The sequence below is a fragment of the Mytilus californianus genome, unplaced genomic scaffold (assembly GCF_021869535.1).
Source record: "Mytilus californianus isolate M0D057914Y unplaced genomic scaffold, xbMytCali1.0.p SCAF_11, whole genome shotgun sequence".
In the NCBI taxonomy this organism is placed as follows: domain Eukaryota; kingdom Metazoa; phylum Mollusca; class Bivalvia; order Mytilida; family Mytilidae; genus Mytilus; species Mytilus californianus.
The window spans coordinates 15779793-15799593 of NW_026262593.1; the positions used below are offsets into that span (position 1 = coordinate 15779793).

Genomic DNA, 19801 nt, shown 5'->3' on the forward strand with positions numbered 1-19801 from the left:
TTTTAAAACAATAAAATTCACATGATAAATATATGAAACTAAGAATATCGAATATATTGTAACAATAGTAAAGGAAATAAGAATTCAGTCTTATGATTTGATTAAATATTTCCTTCTACAGATCGCTGACCTGTTCATTTATCATCTCGCCACTTTGTATCAAGTTACCTGATATGGATATTTTATGCTGTAATTCCACATGCTAAATCTTAGTCAGATAAAATCTTCCTTATATAAAATTCTCAGGTTATTGAAGATAGTGTGTACTCTACAAAAATATTTCCAGTTTCGGTTCTCTCTCTCTCTCTCTCTCTCTCTCTCTCTCTCAAAGAAAGGCTTCTGTTCTTAAGGCATATTAGAGGAGTCTTTAGTATTGGACTTACTCGAAAATACGTCAGAACTTAAGGAGACTAACTTTTAAAGCTGAAAGAGTTTGAATTTGGCCAACTTACTTAACTTCTATTTATCGATGTCAGCCACATATGCGATATAGATAATAGCTAATTTTCTCCCTCTCTCTTGTAAAGAGGCATGCAAGGACATATTTTAATAAAGATATCTATTATTCAATCAGCCAATTATTGTACAAATAACATATACATAAATATTTTTTTGCTTTATTTGTACTTGTACAAATAAAGTCTCCTGTTATTTCGCTTCCATGTTGAGCAAACGGTATTGTGGATATTTCTATTTGCGTAACATATCAAAAGAATATGTGGTATGATTGCCAATGAGACAACTCTCCACAAGAGACCGAATGACACAGAAGTTAACGTCACCGTACGGCCTTCAACAATGAGCAACGCCCATACCACATAGTCAGCTATAAAAGGCCCCGAAATGATAAATGTAAAACAATTCAAACGAGAATACTATCGGTCTAATTCATGTACAAAAAAAATGAACGAAAAACAAATATGTAACACATCCAGAAACGACAACCACTGAATTACAGGCTCCTGGCTTGGCCGGACAGGCACATACATACAGAATGTGGCGGGGTTAGCGGGACATGTTAACAGTTCATTTTAAAGTCCTCTTCCCGGTCCGCGTTGAAACTATGTCGATTTCTTAAAAATTACAGACATTGATTTGGATTTTAACAACTAAAGTTTCAATTGTCGGATTAAAATTGCAGGATAAAACAATATATATGTACATCGTCGGAAATATAAAATGTGTTTGTACTCTCTACGAAATAGGAGTAAAGGTCGGCAAGCCTCGCTTTTCGTCCTGTTTCTAAAGCTCGTACAAATAAATTTTATATGTTGCGACAATGTGCATATATTGTATAAATCTTCAAAAATAAAACAGCACCAAAAGGTTTGAAACTTTGAATTTATTAAAATGTTAGCGATTCTTTTCAATTGAAATTCTTTATTTTATTTTATTGTCGAATTTGATTTTGATTTTTTTTCTGCTTTTATTGAACTTACGACTTTTATTCTGTAATAAATTTAATCTTGATTCAATGTCTCTTTTTTCTAAAATAATGACTGATTTATATAGTGAACAGAGTACGAAGTATTTTTTTCGGATTTTCCGTATTAGGAACAATTTCAAATCATTGGAAAATTTACGTGACAAAACTACAAATGTGGAATTGAAATACATTGTGAAAAGAGCAACAATGAAAAAGGAAATAATTTTGGGCTTCAATTACAATTTTATGGACTTCATACTTATTTAAATAATAATTGCCTTGATATGGATATTTTATACTGTACTTCCCCGTGCCAACCTGGGGCGTAGCAGGGTCCATTTGAAGAGCACGTTAGTAAGGGGGGTTTGGGAGGGCTTGCCCCCCCCACGATTTTTTTTTACTAGACGCAAAATGGTGCGTTCTGAGGGCCTAAAATTGGTTTGAAAAGCAAATAAGTAAGACTGTATTTGCTCATTTTTTATTGATACACATCAGCAATTTTCTAAAATTTGCCCTCCGTTTTTTTAGCTGCAACAAAAACGTCCATGACCTTGTCTTAATTGACCTCAAAATCATCGATATCAAGCGTTTGGCACAGTGTTGTCGGCACTTTATCACTAAGCTCCGACGTGCAGATATTGCAAATATTTTCTATACTTGAAGATCTTATTTTACTTTTTTTCTTTGTAAAATGTGAGTTTGTTTTTCTGGATTTTATAAACCTAATTGGATAAGCTTTCGATTAAAAGTAATTCCAATCCAATATAATCCAATCAGAAGCCGTACAAGATTCTATTTTGAGTACCATCTTCTTGTCAGTAAAACGTAAACATATAATTGCGCTCTTGTAACCTATACGGCAATCCAAATATTTGTTTCTAAAATTAAGCACACGGGCCATATGGAGCGCAAGCGTCTATCTAGCTCATATCACAACCATTCAAAACATTATCTCATCACTCTCGGAATTTTGAAAATTATTTATTGGACGTCGATCCGGCCTAAAAATTTGAACTGATTTTTTTTAGCAAATACGGTACTGTTCAAAAGGACAGGAAGATAATGTATATTTACTGCCCTAATTTTTTAAAGGTCATCCAGCACTCATCGTATTGCCGACAGGACCGTTCTGATATGGAAAAGCTACATAGAATTTTGAAGAATGGCTTTAAATGAAATCATTTCCGGCGTCAATTATTTTTTTAAACTCCGCGATGTGCACGCCATGGCGTGACATCGTATATGGAGCTACGCCACAGCCAACTCTTTAAAGCTTAAAATCTTCCCGATGAGAATTATCAGATACTTGAATATAGCGCTCATTCTACAAAATTGTTTTGTTTCAGTTTTGATGAATTCGGGTCAGGATGTATTTGACACATAATATGTTCTGATGCCCAATTGTTTATTTTAAAAAAGTATACCAGTATTAGCCTATAAGTAGATATAGAATGCTGACATTTATGTTTTCGATACTGATTTAATCTACAAGAATAACAATCAAGCCCGTTCGGGCTTGCTGATATCCGAACTTATCCTGAAGTCGGTATAAAAAATAAAATGGCATTGTTCTTTGTATCGGCCATGTGTCTTAACTGTGTGAGAATGTTAAAGAAAGTGCCTAGTTAGTAAAACTATGTTTACGCGTTCAAAACGTTGTCATAGTTGTTCGGTTGTATGAATGAAGTCGAGTGCACTTCATTTAGAAATTGACGCGAATTGACATAAACACACCGTCACGTACTGATACATGATGTGATTGCCTAGTATTTTCGAGTTTCAAGTCCTGTCCATGATCCTTAAAAAGCATTGTGGGATTAAATGTCTTTTTCAGAAAACAATTTCGCGCTTTTAGTATTTCGACGCTATAAATCAAATGAATTTTTCAAAATTTAACACTATAAGTTATGGGGAAAATCTGGATTCAGAATATTTTTTTGTCATCTGCTTAACCAATATATTTTTTTCATCAAATTGGGGATCAGAAACCCCCCCCCCCCCCTTTCCCCTTTAAGTTAAATGGTCGTTCCCTTTTGCTAGCCATAAAGTAAAATAAGAGGGTGTCACTGGACCTTTACCGTCCGGCACTAATAATCCTTACTAAAGAGGGGCGTCTGTAGGGCTGTGTTGAATCGATAAATGTGAAAAGTTCTGTTGAAATTAGTAATTTTTTACCTGAGCTTTATTGTCTCTTGTGTTGAGGATGGTACATTCAATTGTTTCATGCTAAAGCAAACTTGCAACTTCTTTTTGCAGGGTTCGTGTGAATTTCATGAAACATATCTGTTCCTTTCCGACAAACGAATATAACTTGTCCACCAGAAACTGTTGGTTACATAGACTTTATGTTAGCACAGTCCTTTGTCAAGGACATCATGATAGGAAACGCAAGATCAGGAAAACTGTATTAACTGGGATATTATCCATATGTAGGTGCTGCTGAAATGTTGATATAGGGAAATAGAAAGTTTACAATAGGAAAGTTGAAATCATCTTCGTTATTGTTAAGTGTATTTCTCAATCGATCATTATGAATTTGTAGATTTAGTTCAAGATATTAGGCAGACTAAAAATAGATTTACAAACGACGTTTATTATCAAATTTTTGCGTCTCTACTTCTTTATCTTGAAATCGTGAATATATATATGAAAAGAATCTCTCAACTTCACTAGGATCAACAATACTATATACAAACTTGTGATACGCTTTAAAATGAAACCAACAATTGCACTTTTTTACCGTTCTTCTAAAACTCAAGAGGTATGTACCGATTATCAGGTTGTCTGCTTGTTGATATTTTACAATATCAATATGTAGATAACCTGATAACCGATTTATCGGGCTGTATTTACGTCTTTTGGAAGTGTTTTCTTAGTTTCACCAGCATCCGGAAGAGGATTTGATAAGTTCGGGTCAAACTTATCAACGTTGGTTCAAACATTATGACGTCGCTGATATGTCTGGTTCAAAGTTATTAAGGCCGGGTCAACGTATTTGACGTCACAAAGCCGTGATATGGAATAATATTAAGAGCAGAGCAGAGTGATATAGACAGTGGGACGACCGATAAATATACATGCAGGGTTGCAGCTTTTAACGCCAGTTTACCAGCAATTTCAATTTACTGTCCTATTCTCTGGTGATTTAAAAACCTACAACGGACGACTGTTTCTCAAATAAATAAAACTTTTAACTTTGTTATCTTTTAATGTGCATGCTCAAAATATTTTTTGTTTTCTTTTTGAAATGAACTGTTCTCCTGCTATTCTTGTTGTTGAGATTCTCGTTAAATTAGCAGATTCTGTTTCAGATTTAGTACCATTCAATGCCCTCATTCAATTTCCCACAGTTGCTGGTACACCTCTCTACACTTTAACTATAAATATAAGAAGATTTGGTATGATTGCCAATGAGACAACTATCCATTCACCACATACCTACCAAATGACGTCAAAGTTTGGAATTGTCGGAGTTGTTGAGAAGGGAACTGCATTGCACTCTCTCGCGACTTTTGGTGCCATTGTATTTTTTACTTATAGGCTTGAAACTGACTAGTGTTTTAAAAGTTGACCAGAGACGATTCTAATACTTTTACTTTTCTTAGAGTGAAATGTTTTATTTATTTGTCTTCCAAAATGTCTGTCTAGAGTGTACCTGATCCTCTTATTCCAGAAAGCATGTCGAGCGCATGCATACCAAAACCGATTCAATTTTCAAATAATACACAGTGGGTTGGTGTTCCTATTAAAAATGCCAAAATGCAATTTGTCAGCCGTAAAACCCCTTCTGCATATCGTGTTGTCTATATTGTATCTATTTGGTACGGATGACCCCTGTTGGCCCCGAAGGTCAAACGAATGAATGAGATTGCAGTGTAAAAGCAGAGTAAAAGTATAATGTTGACTACCAGATATTAAGTCCATTTATCCGTAAAATATGGAAAAATATAAGAACATACACCTTTTCTTCAGTTGCTATTTCTTGATCAAGAATAAGCGTCTTTTCCAGTTGTGTTACATGTCATAAAGGTTTAATCTTAAAAGTTACTGATGTTTGAAAATTTTACACTTAACCGTTTATTGCAAATAACCATTTATGATCAATAAACAGATAAAGACTTGGTTCGTAAATTGCTCCATAGTACCACAAAATATATCCTTTTCGTGTAAGAATTCATATCTAAAAATACACCTTCCGATAGACCATTTTAAGAAGTGTCTTATAATTGATTGTTGATTGCTTTGAAATTTTTCATGCATGTTTAGGACGAGAAAAGTTTTGTGACACTTTAAGTTTTCACAGAAGTTTTATACCTTAATCTTATTTGATAGAATGAAAGAATATAAAGGTATTAAAACTTAGTTCGAATATGAAGATCGATATTAAACGGTAATCTCCATTGTATATGTTATCAGATGAAATCATATTTTATGTTTATAAGTCGGATTTCACGTCAAATATCACTGATACCATGCAATAAAAATAGCAAAAAAAATCTCTTTCAAAGTGAACTAATGGTAAAACATTTTAATAGTATCTTAAATTGGATTATGAATTTGACATGTTCATAATCAAAACAGTCCAATAATAGTCCGTTCAATTAAAAATCTTATTCTATATCTACTCTCGACATCATATTTTAGCACCTGCACGTGAATACATACGCAAGTAAAGGTGGCTTAATTGCAATAAAAACATATTCTTAAATAAACTGCGGGTACATGTATTCATTTCATTGAGACATAGAAATGGCAATTAACGATAATAGTCTGTAATGTGTTGACAGCAATATAGACCTTAATTGACAATTTAAAAGACACATGAAGCCACGCCTTATTTAATCTCCCAGGGTATAGCGGTGGCAATACTCATGGCCAGGTATATTTATACACCACTTTACAGATAGAAACCATAAAGCACAAGACTGAAGTCGGCACGTGTCTGACAAAAGTACAAGAGTCAACTGGTTTCATTTTTCTGTCTTGATATAGTTTAAGATATTGAACGTGGATTTCATTTCCAAATTACACCTTCACAAAAAAAAGCTGACAGGATAAATCAACAGACATAATGAACAGCAAAGAATTACAGGCCCTGAAAAGAAAGGTAATATACTATTTTTAATTATAATATTAAAATCATTATAACTAAATTTTTTTTTTCATCAAAAACAAACGATTCAAATACTTCATTTTTTTTTTATTCATAAATTTTGGTTTCATTTTTTTATTATATAAAACATTACTATATAGAATATTGATTAGTTATATTTTGATATATCAAATACCAGTATCTTCCCTATTTTGTTGTGTGGAGTGTGACTGTGAAGTTGAGCTCATTAAAAAATATGGGTGCAGGTATGAAACGACCAGGTTTCGAAACGACGTGCATTCAAAAAATATATATATTCAACTGTCCGACACAATCTATTGCTGATGCGTATGTCAGCAAAGAATATGTTGATATATGTATTTGAAAATATGATAGATATTAAATAGTAAATAATTATTTACGTTTCTAAATTAATTTAATTCCAGACCAACAAACCTTTGACAGAGAAACGTCGGCGTGAAAGGATAAACAACAGACTGTCAGACCTTAAGACATTAGTATTACGTGGTACTAACAAGGAGGTAAGGAACATAGTGATAGAATTAAATATTTTGAAAGAGTGTACTTGGTTAGAAGTTACCAAGGATTTATATAGTAAGATTTACTAAACAAATCATTGGTTAGAACACACTAGTAGTTTGGAATTTATTATAGGTAAAAAATTATTAATCGCATTTTTTTCTATTTATTTTGTCGACTTTTCACCTTTATTTTAAATTGTTTTCCAAACTATCATAAGTGTGTTTTTTTTCTAAACTTACGAAAAAATTAAATTGGAAAACAAAGAACAAACAAAATTTTAATTTTATTTCTCCGAGTTTTGAAAATTATGTTTTGATACATTTCAATTGGTTGTCAAAGATAATTAATATGTTTGTACATCATTATCGGTGACACGCGCAGTCGTCTGCCTGGGGATTATTTACAGTATATCACAAGTGAATAATACGGTATATAATATACAGTGCCATGTTTACCTGTTGGATATTGACTTAGTCGGATGACACTCACACTTCCTTCAGACTTAAGTCTGATCTGATTGATAAAGTCGTTAATCCTTACGTGATTTATTTTTATTTTGCAATTGGAATGTCTGTGAAAATATTTGCATGGACAGAGTTCCGGCACTAACAATAATAATTGCTAGCATGTTGCAGAATTAATGAATAGACGATAACCCACAATTACTTATTATTTCAAACTATTATAATTATTATTTTTTTTTAATATTTCAGGACAGTGTCAAGTTAGAGAAAGCAGATATAATGGAAATGACTGTAAGATATATTGAAGATATTCAACAAAAACAGTCAGCAGAAGGTATGTTGGTTGAATATTAATGTATTTGTCCGTTTATCAATGATTGCATTTGAATTTGATAATGATGAATTTTTTTTTTACGTTTTCCGGTATCTTAAATTATTGATTGACATTTGTATATTCAAGTAATTTTTGCAATACAATGTACCATCAACTACTGTAGCAAATCTGGGAACAGTATATATGTTCCTGAGCAAATACACTGAACATATTGAAGATATTTAAGTCTATTTCAGTATTACTTTTTCAAATATATTTCGTGCTTCGTGTTTGTACGAAATAAGAGTGGAGTGTTTCTAAGCATTTTTAATGTGTTTAGATATCAAATATCAAGGTTTCAATGTAAACCCGATAATCACCTAATAGGAAACTTGTTGAAGGCCGTACGGTTGCCTATAATCACTGATAATTACTTACATCCACTTCATTTGAACTTTGGTGGATAGTTGTCTCATTGGCAATCATACCACATCTCCTTATTTTTAAATAGTGACAAAATTCAATGTTGTAATGTATTAAGCCAAAACATCTTCTTTTACTGACATGGAAACAAGTTTTACAATTCAGAAGGTTTTGCCAATATTTCAAAATGCCATTCATTTCAACATCATTGTGTAAATAAGTATTTGTAAGCCAATTTCTACTGTACATGTAATTGAATGGCAACGTTCTTTTTATAGGTCGTAACAGAGCACAACTGGTAATGAACAGCTTTATACGAGGTTATACCACTTGCATCAACGATGTATCTAATAGTCTGACAGCCAATCATATCACAAATGACGTCAAATCTTCAGTAACCAATCACCTAGCAACAAATTATACCAATATGACAACAAGACTACAGACCCAAGAACCACAGGCCTCCAGTTATAGTTTTGACCGATTAGCTACAAGCACACCTTGCAGTTATTTACCAACCAAAGAAAGTAAACCATACCAGTTGTTATCACCAATAATTGACACACATGCACAGTATTCCTCATCATGTGACACCTTAAGCTGCAATGATTGGTCCTCTACATATTCAGCATCACCTTCAGTTTCACCAAACATGCATTCACCTTCAGATTCAGGAGTTGATGGTTCAACTGGTGACAACTCTGTTTGGCGACCATGGTAACAACAGCCATTTTGTACAGAGACATATTTGTAATTAGACTGTGTTAAAACATTTTGGTGCATGATAATTTATTTGTATAGTGCTATATTCTAAATGTCAAATATGATAAATTAATGTATGTTAACTTATCTGCCTTTTCATTCATTATGAAATAAATAAGTCAGTTAAGAATCATGATAGTTATTGGTTATTTCTTCTGTGTCATGATCATAGCCTCAGCAAATAAAACATGTCCATACTTTAACATTCTTCTATGGTGCACACAGAGTATCTTAATGATATACATGTGTAACAAAAACAATTACTACTTAATAAGAATAACCAGTCTCAGACGCAATAGCCTAGCTGCATCAACACCAAATTCTTGACTAATTGATTGTTACGGCTTAACATCCAGTGGTACATGTTTCATGCATATTTAAAACTAGAAAACAAAGACTAACACTCAAGAAGATCTTCCATTACTGATGATGATGATATTGAAAACAACACTCCTGTGATAATTTGAGGTATAGATATGTTCCTCGAGGCCATACTGTTACAATAGATCTTAAAATATTTTCCAAGACAGTGAGGTTATGAATTTTCAAAAGTAAGGACCAAAATATCGTCCACTGTCTAAAATTAACTGTGCTCCTTTTTCACTAAGGTGCAATATTATCCTACCTTACACCCCAGTTCTATTGTTATACTTCATAGTTTCTATTTCTGAAACAAGCGTAAATTGAATAGATCTATTGTTACGAATAACAAAGGATTTTGACCACAGGGTGTGACGAGCGGGGTTTCTGGAAACCCCTGCTTCTACATCCCGCAAACAAAGTCCATTGTTATTCGTAACAATAGAAATTGATTTTTTTTTAAATAGCATGAACATAAGAAACTACTAATAGTGTTCACTACAAATTGTTTCAAGATATTAAAAAAACACATTTTAGGAAATTCCAATTGCGAAAAAAAATTTAAGCATCTATTTTGAATACAAAAATAATCCTTTAAATACCCCTTTGCTTGAAGGTAATCTTTTTTATCCCAGTCATATGTCTCTATTCTAGAGCATTGGTCTTTAAAAAAAAATGGGGATTCTAACTCCCGGGACCCATCCCCCCTCCCCCGGTTACCTGGGGTTGGGGTTCCGCGGTTTGGACCCGACTTTTATTTAAAAGATCAATGCATTTGAATGGTTGGACCCCCCTTTTTTTCTCTTGGGTTGGGAACTCCAAGCTGGATCAGCCCCTGTTTGCCCCCAAAAAGGGAGTTCCTAAATATTAAATCTGTATCTTTATATGTTGAGCGTGTCTGATAGTCGGGTCACACCTATCCCTTAGTATGTCCGAATATGAATGTTTGTTTATTTTGAGAAGAGGGGGGTGGTTATAAAACTGTAAGATATAAAATACAGTTATGATTACCTTTATTACACTGATACAGGTAAGTACTTTGGGTTATAATATAGCCTTTATCTTAAGTCTCTTCTACCAAATCCAACGCTTGCCACAAAATGTCGTTCGTCTTATACCCGTCCATATTGACAACTGCATACAAGGAGCATGATGTATTTTTTGTTTGTAATAAGAATACACGAAACGGTCAACCTTGACCCGCTGATCCATTTTAGCACATGGATTTAACGGGAATATGCAAAACAACTTTGACATTTGTAAAATATACTCACTTGTCAAAGTTTGAACAAAGATACCCTAAGAAAGGTTACTAGTGGGGTTTCATGTAATAAAAAAAAATTCTTATAAATCATGGTTTGATATTGTCAATAAATATGCTATCGGGTTTTTTTTTTTTTCATTTAATAATCAATGTTAACAAATAATGGGTTTAGAATGGGGTGTAAGTTAGTTATACGCCTCCGGCCGACGGGGTTTCTTATCCAGACACACCTATCCCTCGGTGTATAACTATGGCCAACTAAAATTAATTAGTAGATTTTCATCCAAATTTTTGAAAAAAATGGGGCGGGTGGGAGGATTTTATTTTTTAATTTTTATTTCCTCCGAAACCCTTTTGTGACGTGTTCTTCATATGCCAGTCTGATTAAAACCCGCCCCCACTTTCCATTTGCCTTTGTAGATATTGGGGGCTGGTTTCAATCAGACTGTGCATATGCAAGGGTAATATTAAGCTTATATCATGTATATATAAGGAATTCTACATAAATTTTCAAAGTCTTAATAAAGATTTCGGATTGGCAACCACTGTTCTACATGTGATTGCCACTTTAGAAACCATTTTTTAGTAAATAGCAAAAAGGTGGAGAAATGTTCTCTTTTAGACTACCTACATCAAATTTATTTTGCTTTCTAAGTAGTAATTTGTAGTGCCCATTACAAGTATTGTGAGTACAGAGTGAAATAAAAACTCAAACTATGTTGCAAATACTATGGTTTATGCTTTTAAGGTTCATGTGGACCCTTTGGCTACAAGGGCTGCATTTTCACCCCTTTTACTCTGAGTACAGATAACCCTGTGTATCTGGAAAAGTTTTAAGACATAGCATTACATTGGCCGACTTTTTTGTACTCAATATATGGTCTTAGATCGCACAAGTTCGTGCTTGTGTCAATTTCTTTATCCCAGTCATGTTTTTTATTGCAGCAATGTGTTCCACGATTCTTGTGCTTTGGATATCATTCACAGTCCAAATTTCCTGACACAAATTCATTGTATAAATAAAAAAATCCACAGGTTTCTAATCACTGACCGCGATTTGCGTTCTTGGACACCGCCTGTCACTCGTAACCCGAATATTTCATGCCCTTCTCGTAAGCAATCTCTTTTCTCGGAAGATAATGCTGTCATCATAGAGCAGCAGAATATTTCGACTTAATCATTTTGGTTAAATTACTCGAAGAAATACGAAAACCGAAATTTGCTACAGGAAGTTATGAATGAAACGAAATTATCGGTGGTTTCCGGTAACGGAAATGAACAAAATCCGGAAATCGTAAATTTGTTAAAATAAAAAAAATCGGGGCGGGACGATTTCAGAGGGGCGGGCGGGGATGAAAATCTATCAATTAATTTTAATTGGCCTATTACAGAAACCCTAGGTTTTTTTTAAATATTGCTTCTATCCTTTGAAAATTTTCCAGACCAGTTTTCAACTGAAAATAGCAGCACACATTTTAGAAGTCTTGTTCAGTACTGGAATGGTTCGGACTGTTGTTTGTGAAAAGCTTTTCATAGCTTTTTTTTGTAGTTTTTATCAATATACAGAATCAAACTAAAGTTTTATTTACTAAGTAACCTTATTCAAACTCGTTCTACTCATGTATACAATACCTAGAATAAACGAGAATATATATATCCATAGGACACCATGCTCAATCCCATCATCACATTTCCATGTTCAGTGAACTATGAAGTCTTGGTGAAAACCCTAATTTGGCACTAAACAGTTAACATCATAACGAACATGTGTACTAAGTTTCATGCTCGTGACTAATTACAAACTACCTTAAATGAAACCTTTAATTTGACTTACCTTAAACCAAAACTTTGACCTACCTTTAGCCAAAACTTTAATGTCATATATTTTCATGCTCAGGGAATCCTAAAACCTCTGCCAAAACTTTAATTTGATATATATATATATATACATATATATATTTGATGTGATGTGTTAGTAAAATAATCATCATTTACAACAAACAAAAAACCCAAGTGTTAATATTGTTAAACTACTAATCGAGTTCACTAGAGTTGTCTTTTAATATGGTGTCAAGAAAATGATATTTCAAATAAACTACAAGTGACTTACCATTGTTATGATATAGGGGTTTTCCATTGTAATTCTGTCATCTGGTATACTATGTGGATCCTTTATTATACATTAGTTACTCCACAACATTTATTCACTTATTAATATGAAATATAGTTGACCTATTGCTCACAGAATTTGAGAAACAAACCTAATCAGGACTTAACAAAGACCAATGCACCAGGAAAATGAGGTCAAGGTAAGATGAACCCTGAAAGACAAACATGTAGTATATCTTACAATCATTCCTTATACCAAATATAGGTTACTTATTGCTTATAGTATCCGAGAAACATACCAGATCACAATAACTTAAGGTTGATCACTGAAACTATGAAATGAGGTCAAATGTTGACCTTCATTGGTAACCTTCTATCACTGAAACTATGAAATGAGGTCAAATGTTGACCTTCGTTGCTAACCTTCTATCACTGAAACTATGAAATGAGGTCAAATGTTGACCTTCGTTGCTAACCTTCTATCACTGAAACTATGAAATGAGGTCAAATGTTGACCTTCGTTGCTAACCTTCTATCACTGAAACTATGAAATGAGGTCAAATGTTGACCTTCGTTGCTTACCTTCTATTTGTTAGGTCTCTGGTGGAGAGTTGTCTCATTGGCAATCATACTACATCTTATTTTTATAAATTCAGGTTAACCCTGTCTAAAGGACACATATACCTTGCTATGATACTACATTCGTATATACCAAATATAGTTGTCCTATTACTCATAATGAGTGGGAAAATATTGGATAAAACACATTGTTTTAGCAGTAGTCACTGAACCAAAAAAATGATCTCAAAGATAACAGACATATAACAATCAGAAACTTCAGAACATAAGGCATCTGTATACAAGATATGAAGTATCAAGGTCTTCAGTTTTACCTTCTGAATATAAAGTTTATACAAATAATTAACACCATTGTCACTGGATAAGCATCATTATGTCTCACATTTTTGTCCCCGGTGAGTTAAAAACCTATGCAAAACTTACCTGCCATAAGCTATGGTACAAAACTTATTATATATGTACGTTAGATATATTGTTCCTGGAGATGAATGAATTAAGAGATTCTCAACATTCTTCAGCACCTCATCATTATTAATTTTTTTCATCAGACTGATTGCTTGCCATAGCAACAACAGACTTGAATAATCCCAGAGTGTCAAACATAATGAACCTATATAGCCTGTATAAGTTTGTGTTCAGTAATGACAAAAGTGTAATAGTAACTTTGCAAACAGGTTTTTAATGTAAAAGTGTATTGCTTGAAAGCAATAATGTAAGTTACAATTTACAAAATAAAATCATTAAAACTGACTTTTAAAATCGATCAGTGTTGTTACTGAAATGTCATTGGCTAAAATGTTCACATGTGACATCTTAGCCCCATTGATGTAAATACAAACTACATTGTAGTATTATTTACATAAATATTAATGTATCAAAGTTTAACATGTGATGTTTTTGTCGATACAAGAGAGTTATGCAATTACACTTTTAACAATCATTTAACAAAACTGTCATGTAGCAGTAAAACATATAACTTCTATTTATTGTATTGAAAAACCTGAAGTAGGTAAAAAAACGACAGTCTAGGAATAACTTTAAAAGAAATTTTAACTCAGATTTATATGCCTAAATATAATTATGTAAGTGGGTCACTGCAATATTAAACAGAAGAAATCATGCACAAGGTAACCAAATGGTCAAATCAGTGTTAGTTATCAATTTGTGGGTGTTGACATAAATGTTGCTAATACGAAACAGATGATTCAGATGTCTTTATTAAATTGACCATGTCCACCTGAGGAATTTTGGTTTCAACCCTAAACATGAAAAAAAGAGAATGAAATGTGCTAAAATCAAATCATACAGGTGTAACTCACCAAAATGTAAAAATAAAATATTATAAAGTTTAAATTAGAAGGTCACATTCTCTTTCAATTTACAGTATTCTGAATTTCTATTTATCAAAATCACTTGGCTTTTAAAAAATATACAAGAAACTAAAAGATCCTTGGAGATTATGTAGGGTAACATTTAATTAATTTCTTTTATATAAGAATTTCTTCAATTTCAACAAGAATTCCTGATTTATCATTAAATGCAAAATTAAATCATAACATCTGAAATTAGACATTTGAAACGAGACGCCATCAACTATATGGAGAGAAAGACAGTGCTTCATAATATTTGAACAATTTCTTCATTGTTTTCATTAAATATTGTTAAGTTATAAAATAAAAGATTAGATATAGCAGACTGTGTCTATTTGTTTACTTTATTTAATGAAGGAATCAGTAGTTTAATCATGTTGATTTATTTTAACTTCAGCAGTGGATAAATCTTGTCCATAAATGTTTACAACAGGGACATGTTGACTATTTAGTATACACAAATATTACCATTCTGTCAAGTACTGTATACTATCTCTAATTGCAATGGTTGTACATGATTTGAAGTTTCCTGTATTTACACATTGTTAGTACATGCAATTAAAAAATTAGCACTTCTTGAAAAATATAACTATTAATATGTTTTATTGTAAGATTTCAATCGTTTCTTTTCAAAATACATTGTTTATTTCAACATCTAAACCTTTGTTAACACTACAAAAACTAATATGTGTTAAGATTTTCCAAGAAAAAAAACATATTCAATATATAAATTACATTTTTACAAAAAGTAAAATAAAATTAATGTGAGGGTACCAAAACTGCATCTATTTTGACAGTTTATTTCACCAAAGTTTATTTATGATCCAGATAAAAAGTTTCCTTTCTGTGTTTATTTTTTAGATGTATCCTTATTCACTATATAGCTCCACCAATTCAATTTTGAATCCATATTGAATCAAAGAAAAATGGCTCTGAAAACGACCTCCAAACGATCAATGATTCTGTAATGAGGAGTACCCAAATTGCATCCATGCTTCAATTCACATCCTTTTATAATATCGAATAACCGATGTTTTCATTTATTTTTCCAAATATTTAGAACAATTTGACAATACTCCATGCTTACTTTTTATTTTTTTAAGGAATGGATGCCTGTATATTTTAAATGATCATTTTTAAAATTTGATTTTTATTTTTGGACTATGCATGGCGATGTCCCAGTACATTATACTATTTCCAGTGAATACTTCATCTGTTGATATATATTGTGAACGTTTTGAGTATATCTAAATATATTCAGCTATGTGGAGAGATGTGCATAATGTCAAATCATAAAAATACAAATTGTTTAGTCTCTAAAAAACTTGTAAATTTCCACTGCTATTTTTGCTAAATGGGTGCAATTTGGGTACTGTGACGTTAGATAATTAAGACAAGCTAGACAATTTCAGTTTTTTGCAATTTTTACGTTAAATTTTCACCATATGCTTTTATTCATGTTTTCATATATTAACAACATTAGAGAATGTGTTTTATTTGACCTTTTGAAGGTTACTCAGAACTTAATACTTGATTTAATTTGTATCCAATAACATTATAATTCTGTTGTACATATACAATGTGGATAGTACATGGCTGTTTACTGTAGATAAAATTACTTACATATCATACACAAAAATAAAACTTGTGTAAATTTTATACAAATATATATATAGAAAGACTTGAAGGAGAACTTTGAATTTAGAATGTACACAAAACTGTCTTCAATAAAACTGATATGAAACATTTCTTCTGCCAAAAAAAATCATACCAAAGAGCATGTTTGTTACACATATACAGAGAGAACTTGGTTCCCTAGCAAAATGTCATTTGGTAAATAGTTGAAAAGGTTGTAAAAGATTTAAAAACATTCCATTCATGTGGCGATAATTTAATGTCTTTCTACTTCATTCCACTAAAATTAGCTGCTAATCTAGATTTCCGTTTATTTGGAGTCTGTTGTTTTGGTGGAGTCTTCTTTGTTCTACTTCCACTTTCATGTACAGTTTTCTGTTCACTGCTTTCTTGTATATGTGATTGCTTTTCTCCTTTTGAAATCTGTGGCGGACTGGTTTCCGGGACAGATTTGGGGGGAGTTGACATATTGTTATTTACATTGTCTTCTTTATGTTTCTTTTTCTGTGGAGTCTTCTGTTGTTTTGTTACCTAAAAAGACATTTTACAAACAAATTTTATTAACAGTTCATGTTTCTTAAATCAACAAATCAAATTACAATTTGAAAACAATTAAACATATAACTTGCTGTTGCTTTTCCATGATGGAGAATACATTGGTCATTGAAACAGATAAGATAAAACATTGTATATAACCAAATCAAGAACCATATTTTTCTGTTAGTTAAATATGGAGGCATTATACAGACATTAGTAGAAATATCAAACTGTGGATTCATTATTATTCATGGTGTTCTAATTTTCACGGTTTTCAGAGGGTATAATTGAACCATGTTTTCAAGTGTTCATCGAAATACAAATTTCCTATAGAATTGTATGTAGTAATTTTTAAAGCCACTGTTTCAAGTGTCCATGATTTTCCATAGTCCTGAACGAACCAACAGTATGCATGAGAGAAAATAATTAAATAATATAAAACAATATACAATTCTTTATGTCATGTTTGAATGTAAGAGTTCTACCTGTAGGGATATAAATGGGTTAGCTTGAGACGATTGTTTGATCTGTGAATGTAAGAGTTCTATCTGTAGGGGTATAAATGGGTTAGCTTGAGACGATTGTTTGACCGGTGAATGTAAGAGTTCTATCTGTAGGGGTATAAATGGGTTAGCTTGAGACGATTGTTTGACCGGTGAATGTAAGAGTTCTACCTGTAGGGGTATAAATGGGTTAGCTTGAGACGATTGTTTGACCGGTGAATGTAAGAGTTCTATCTGTAGGGGTATAAATGGGTTAGCTTGAGACGATTGTTTGACCGGTGAATGTAAGAGTTCTACCTGTAGGGGTATAAATGGGTTAGCTTGAGACGATTGTTTGACCGGTGAATGTAAGAGTTCTATCTGTAGGGGTATAAATGGGTTAGCTTGAGACGATTGTTTGACCGGTGAATGTAAGAGTTCTACCTGTAGGGGTATAAATGGGTTAGCTTGAGACGATTGTTTGATCGGTGACTGTTCTTCACTCGGCTGACATATGACTGTTGACGGTAGTGAATCACTATGTTGTCTTGGTCTACTATATTCCTGTTGCTGCGGCCAACTGTAAATCCCCTGGTTTCCTCCCCGACCACCATGGTAATTCTGTTGTTGCCCCTGACCCCTGATGTTCATCACACCTACATAATAAATTATCTTATCATGACAAAGTTCTATGGTATAAAAAACATATATAATTACCTACATATGGTTAATTATTATAATATCTCAATAAAATGTAGGTCCATGTGTCCCAATTTCATCAATATGTAAGATTTTTACAATGACGAACTATTTTTCACCTATTTCTTATAGCTGTTTAGATGCAGACCTCAATGTAAAACTGTAAGGTGATAGATGGACAAGCCACACATAATTGTTGCCTTCAATGCCTACAGCTCAGAGAGAAGATTAATTGTATCATTTCTTGGTCAATGACCTTAGTCAATACCAAGTCAGGAATTGGTATATTATCATCATAGCTGTGGTAACAGGCACAATAATACTTCTGAAGGAGTATAACAACAAACTCTGAATCAGTAACAGGGGTTAAAAAATTTTGTTACAGCTCACTAGCCCAGGACTTATTGGTAGCAGGATTTTACTAGCCCTGTTGAAAGAGCTGCTAGCCCATCAAAACTGACCTGCTAGCCCGAGTATACCTTACAAATTCAGAGTGGGTGTCCCTTGTTTTGAATGCAGCATTATACACGGTATTTGATAAAATAAATCAAATAAATTTTTGTTTTATTAATTATAACAAGGATCTCTAGACATCTTTTTGGATATCCCTTGTACTATGGGTTGTTAAATATTTTCGGGCACAGAAAACATGTTCATTGGTCTTGTCATGTGAAACCAGTGGTTCAATTCGTATATTTGTTGTTCCCACATACAAAGCAGACTTTATTAGCGTGATCAGGAAAATAACGGCAATATTCACAAAACATCATCTCTTGTTTGTCATCAGTAACAGTCGACCTTGCCCATGGGGAATCTTTCTGTCCATGACACTATAAATGTTTTTTTCCACTTTTCCTGGTCGTATTTGGCATTTTTTGGGATAAATTTTCAGCCTAATTACCCCCTTCATCTACCGTTTTTCGTTTTGAAACTGACAAAGTTCCTGTGGTGGATGTACTTAAATGTTTAGAAATAATTTGTGCATGGTTTCAAGCTCAAATTAATAGTTGTCCGACAAGACAGGTCAATATCGATCATTACATCATACACCCAAGTACCATTAATTGAAAATCTCGGCATAAGCAATGTACAATACCCCCCATACTGAGAAATTGAAATTGAAAGTATGTGAATTGCGATCAATACATGATACCGATCCACCCAGAGTTAGTTGTTCTATTTTTAAAACATGTACAAAATCGGTTCAAATTCTTGGAATCCCGGATGACGTAATTGAATCTGATTGGCTAAGAAAGAATAGTGATGAGGGGATTTTCCACTTACCATTTTGGAAATGCCAAGAATTTTTTGTTACTAGTCCATCGGACATATTCGGTTACAAGTTTTAATTGCCCGAAGTGTAAAAGTCTAGTCCCGGGCGTCGGGCTAGTGGATTTTTAACCCCTGAGTAAAAATAAATAACATCATTTGCGATTCAACTCTATATTCTATTCTTTATATAAAAAAATGTTTATAAAATTCCAACTAAAAAGACAAGGATGTTAAAGTATGACAGTACATCAGACAAGCCACAAATTATTGTTGCCTGCAATGCCTACAGCTCAGAGAGAAGATTAATTTGATCATTTCTTGGTCAATGACCTTAGTCAATACCAAGTCAGGCATTGATATATTATCATCATAGCTGTAGGCAAAACTTATCAATCCAAGGGGAGATAAGCAGGTTGTTTTTGTAAGGTGGAATTGGTCATCCCATTACTTTACAGATCTACATGAAAAATG

The 19801-nt window shown here is 32.9% G+C and overlaps 2 protein-coding genes and 2 non-coding genes across 5 annotated transcripts in view; 1 reads left to right on the forward strand and 3 right to left on the reverse strand.

Annotated features, from left to right (window-relative positions):
* The first annotated feature begins 7744 nt into the window (after nt 1-7744).
* On the forward strand, nt 7745-9095 carry LOC127720962 (transcription factor HES-4-B-like). Its single transcript, XM_052227688.1, has 2 exons — nt 7745-7859; nt 8540-9095. Exons 1-2 carry the CDS (start codon nt 7805-7807, stop codon nt 8980-8982), a joined length of 498 nt encoding a protein of 165 aa, XP_052083648.1. The 5' UTR covers nt 7745-7804; the 3' UTR covers nt 8983-9095.
* Nucleotides 9096-13994: 4899 nt separating this feature from the next.
* The window catches only part of LOC127719659 (5'-3' exoribonuclease 1-like), a 64821-nt gene continuing 59014 nt past the window's right edge, over nt 13995-19801 (reverse strand). For both annotated transcript variants that reach the window (XM_052225888.1, XM_052225887.1), the window contains exons 38-39: nt 17804-18015; nt 13995-16871 (exon numbers count right to left, since the gene is read on the reverse strand). In XM_052225888.1, the coding sequence (XP_052081848.1) occupies nt 16608-16871; nt 17804-18015 (476 nt within the window). In that variant the 3' untranslated portion in view covers nt 13995-16607. The remainder of the gene's footprint in view (nt 16872-17803; nt 18016-19801) is intronic.
* LOC127721028 (Z30 small nucleolar RNA) lies at nt 18271-18359 on the reverse strand. The gene has a single exon (XR_007991043.1). It is a non-coding gene; the product is annotated as a Z30 small nucleolar RNA (small nucleolar RNA).
* On the reverse strand, nt 19617-19705 carry LOC127721026 (Z30 small nucleolar RNA). The gene has a single exon (XR_007991042.1). It is a non-coding gene; the product is annotated as a Z30 small nucleolar RNA (small nucleolar RNA).

Bases quoted from the DNA above. Each gene is read 5' to 3' on its own strand.
- LOC127720962 (XM_052227688.1), top strand. From the start codon at position 7,805: ATGGAAATGACTGTAAGATATATTGAAGATATTCAACAAAAACAGTCA. The intron at 7,860-8,539 runs GTATGTTGGTTG...TTCTTTTTATAG, and splicing joins ACAAAAACAGTCAGCAGAAG to GTCGTAACAGAGCACAACTG.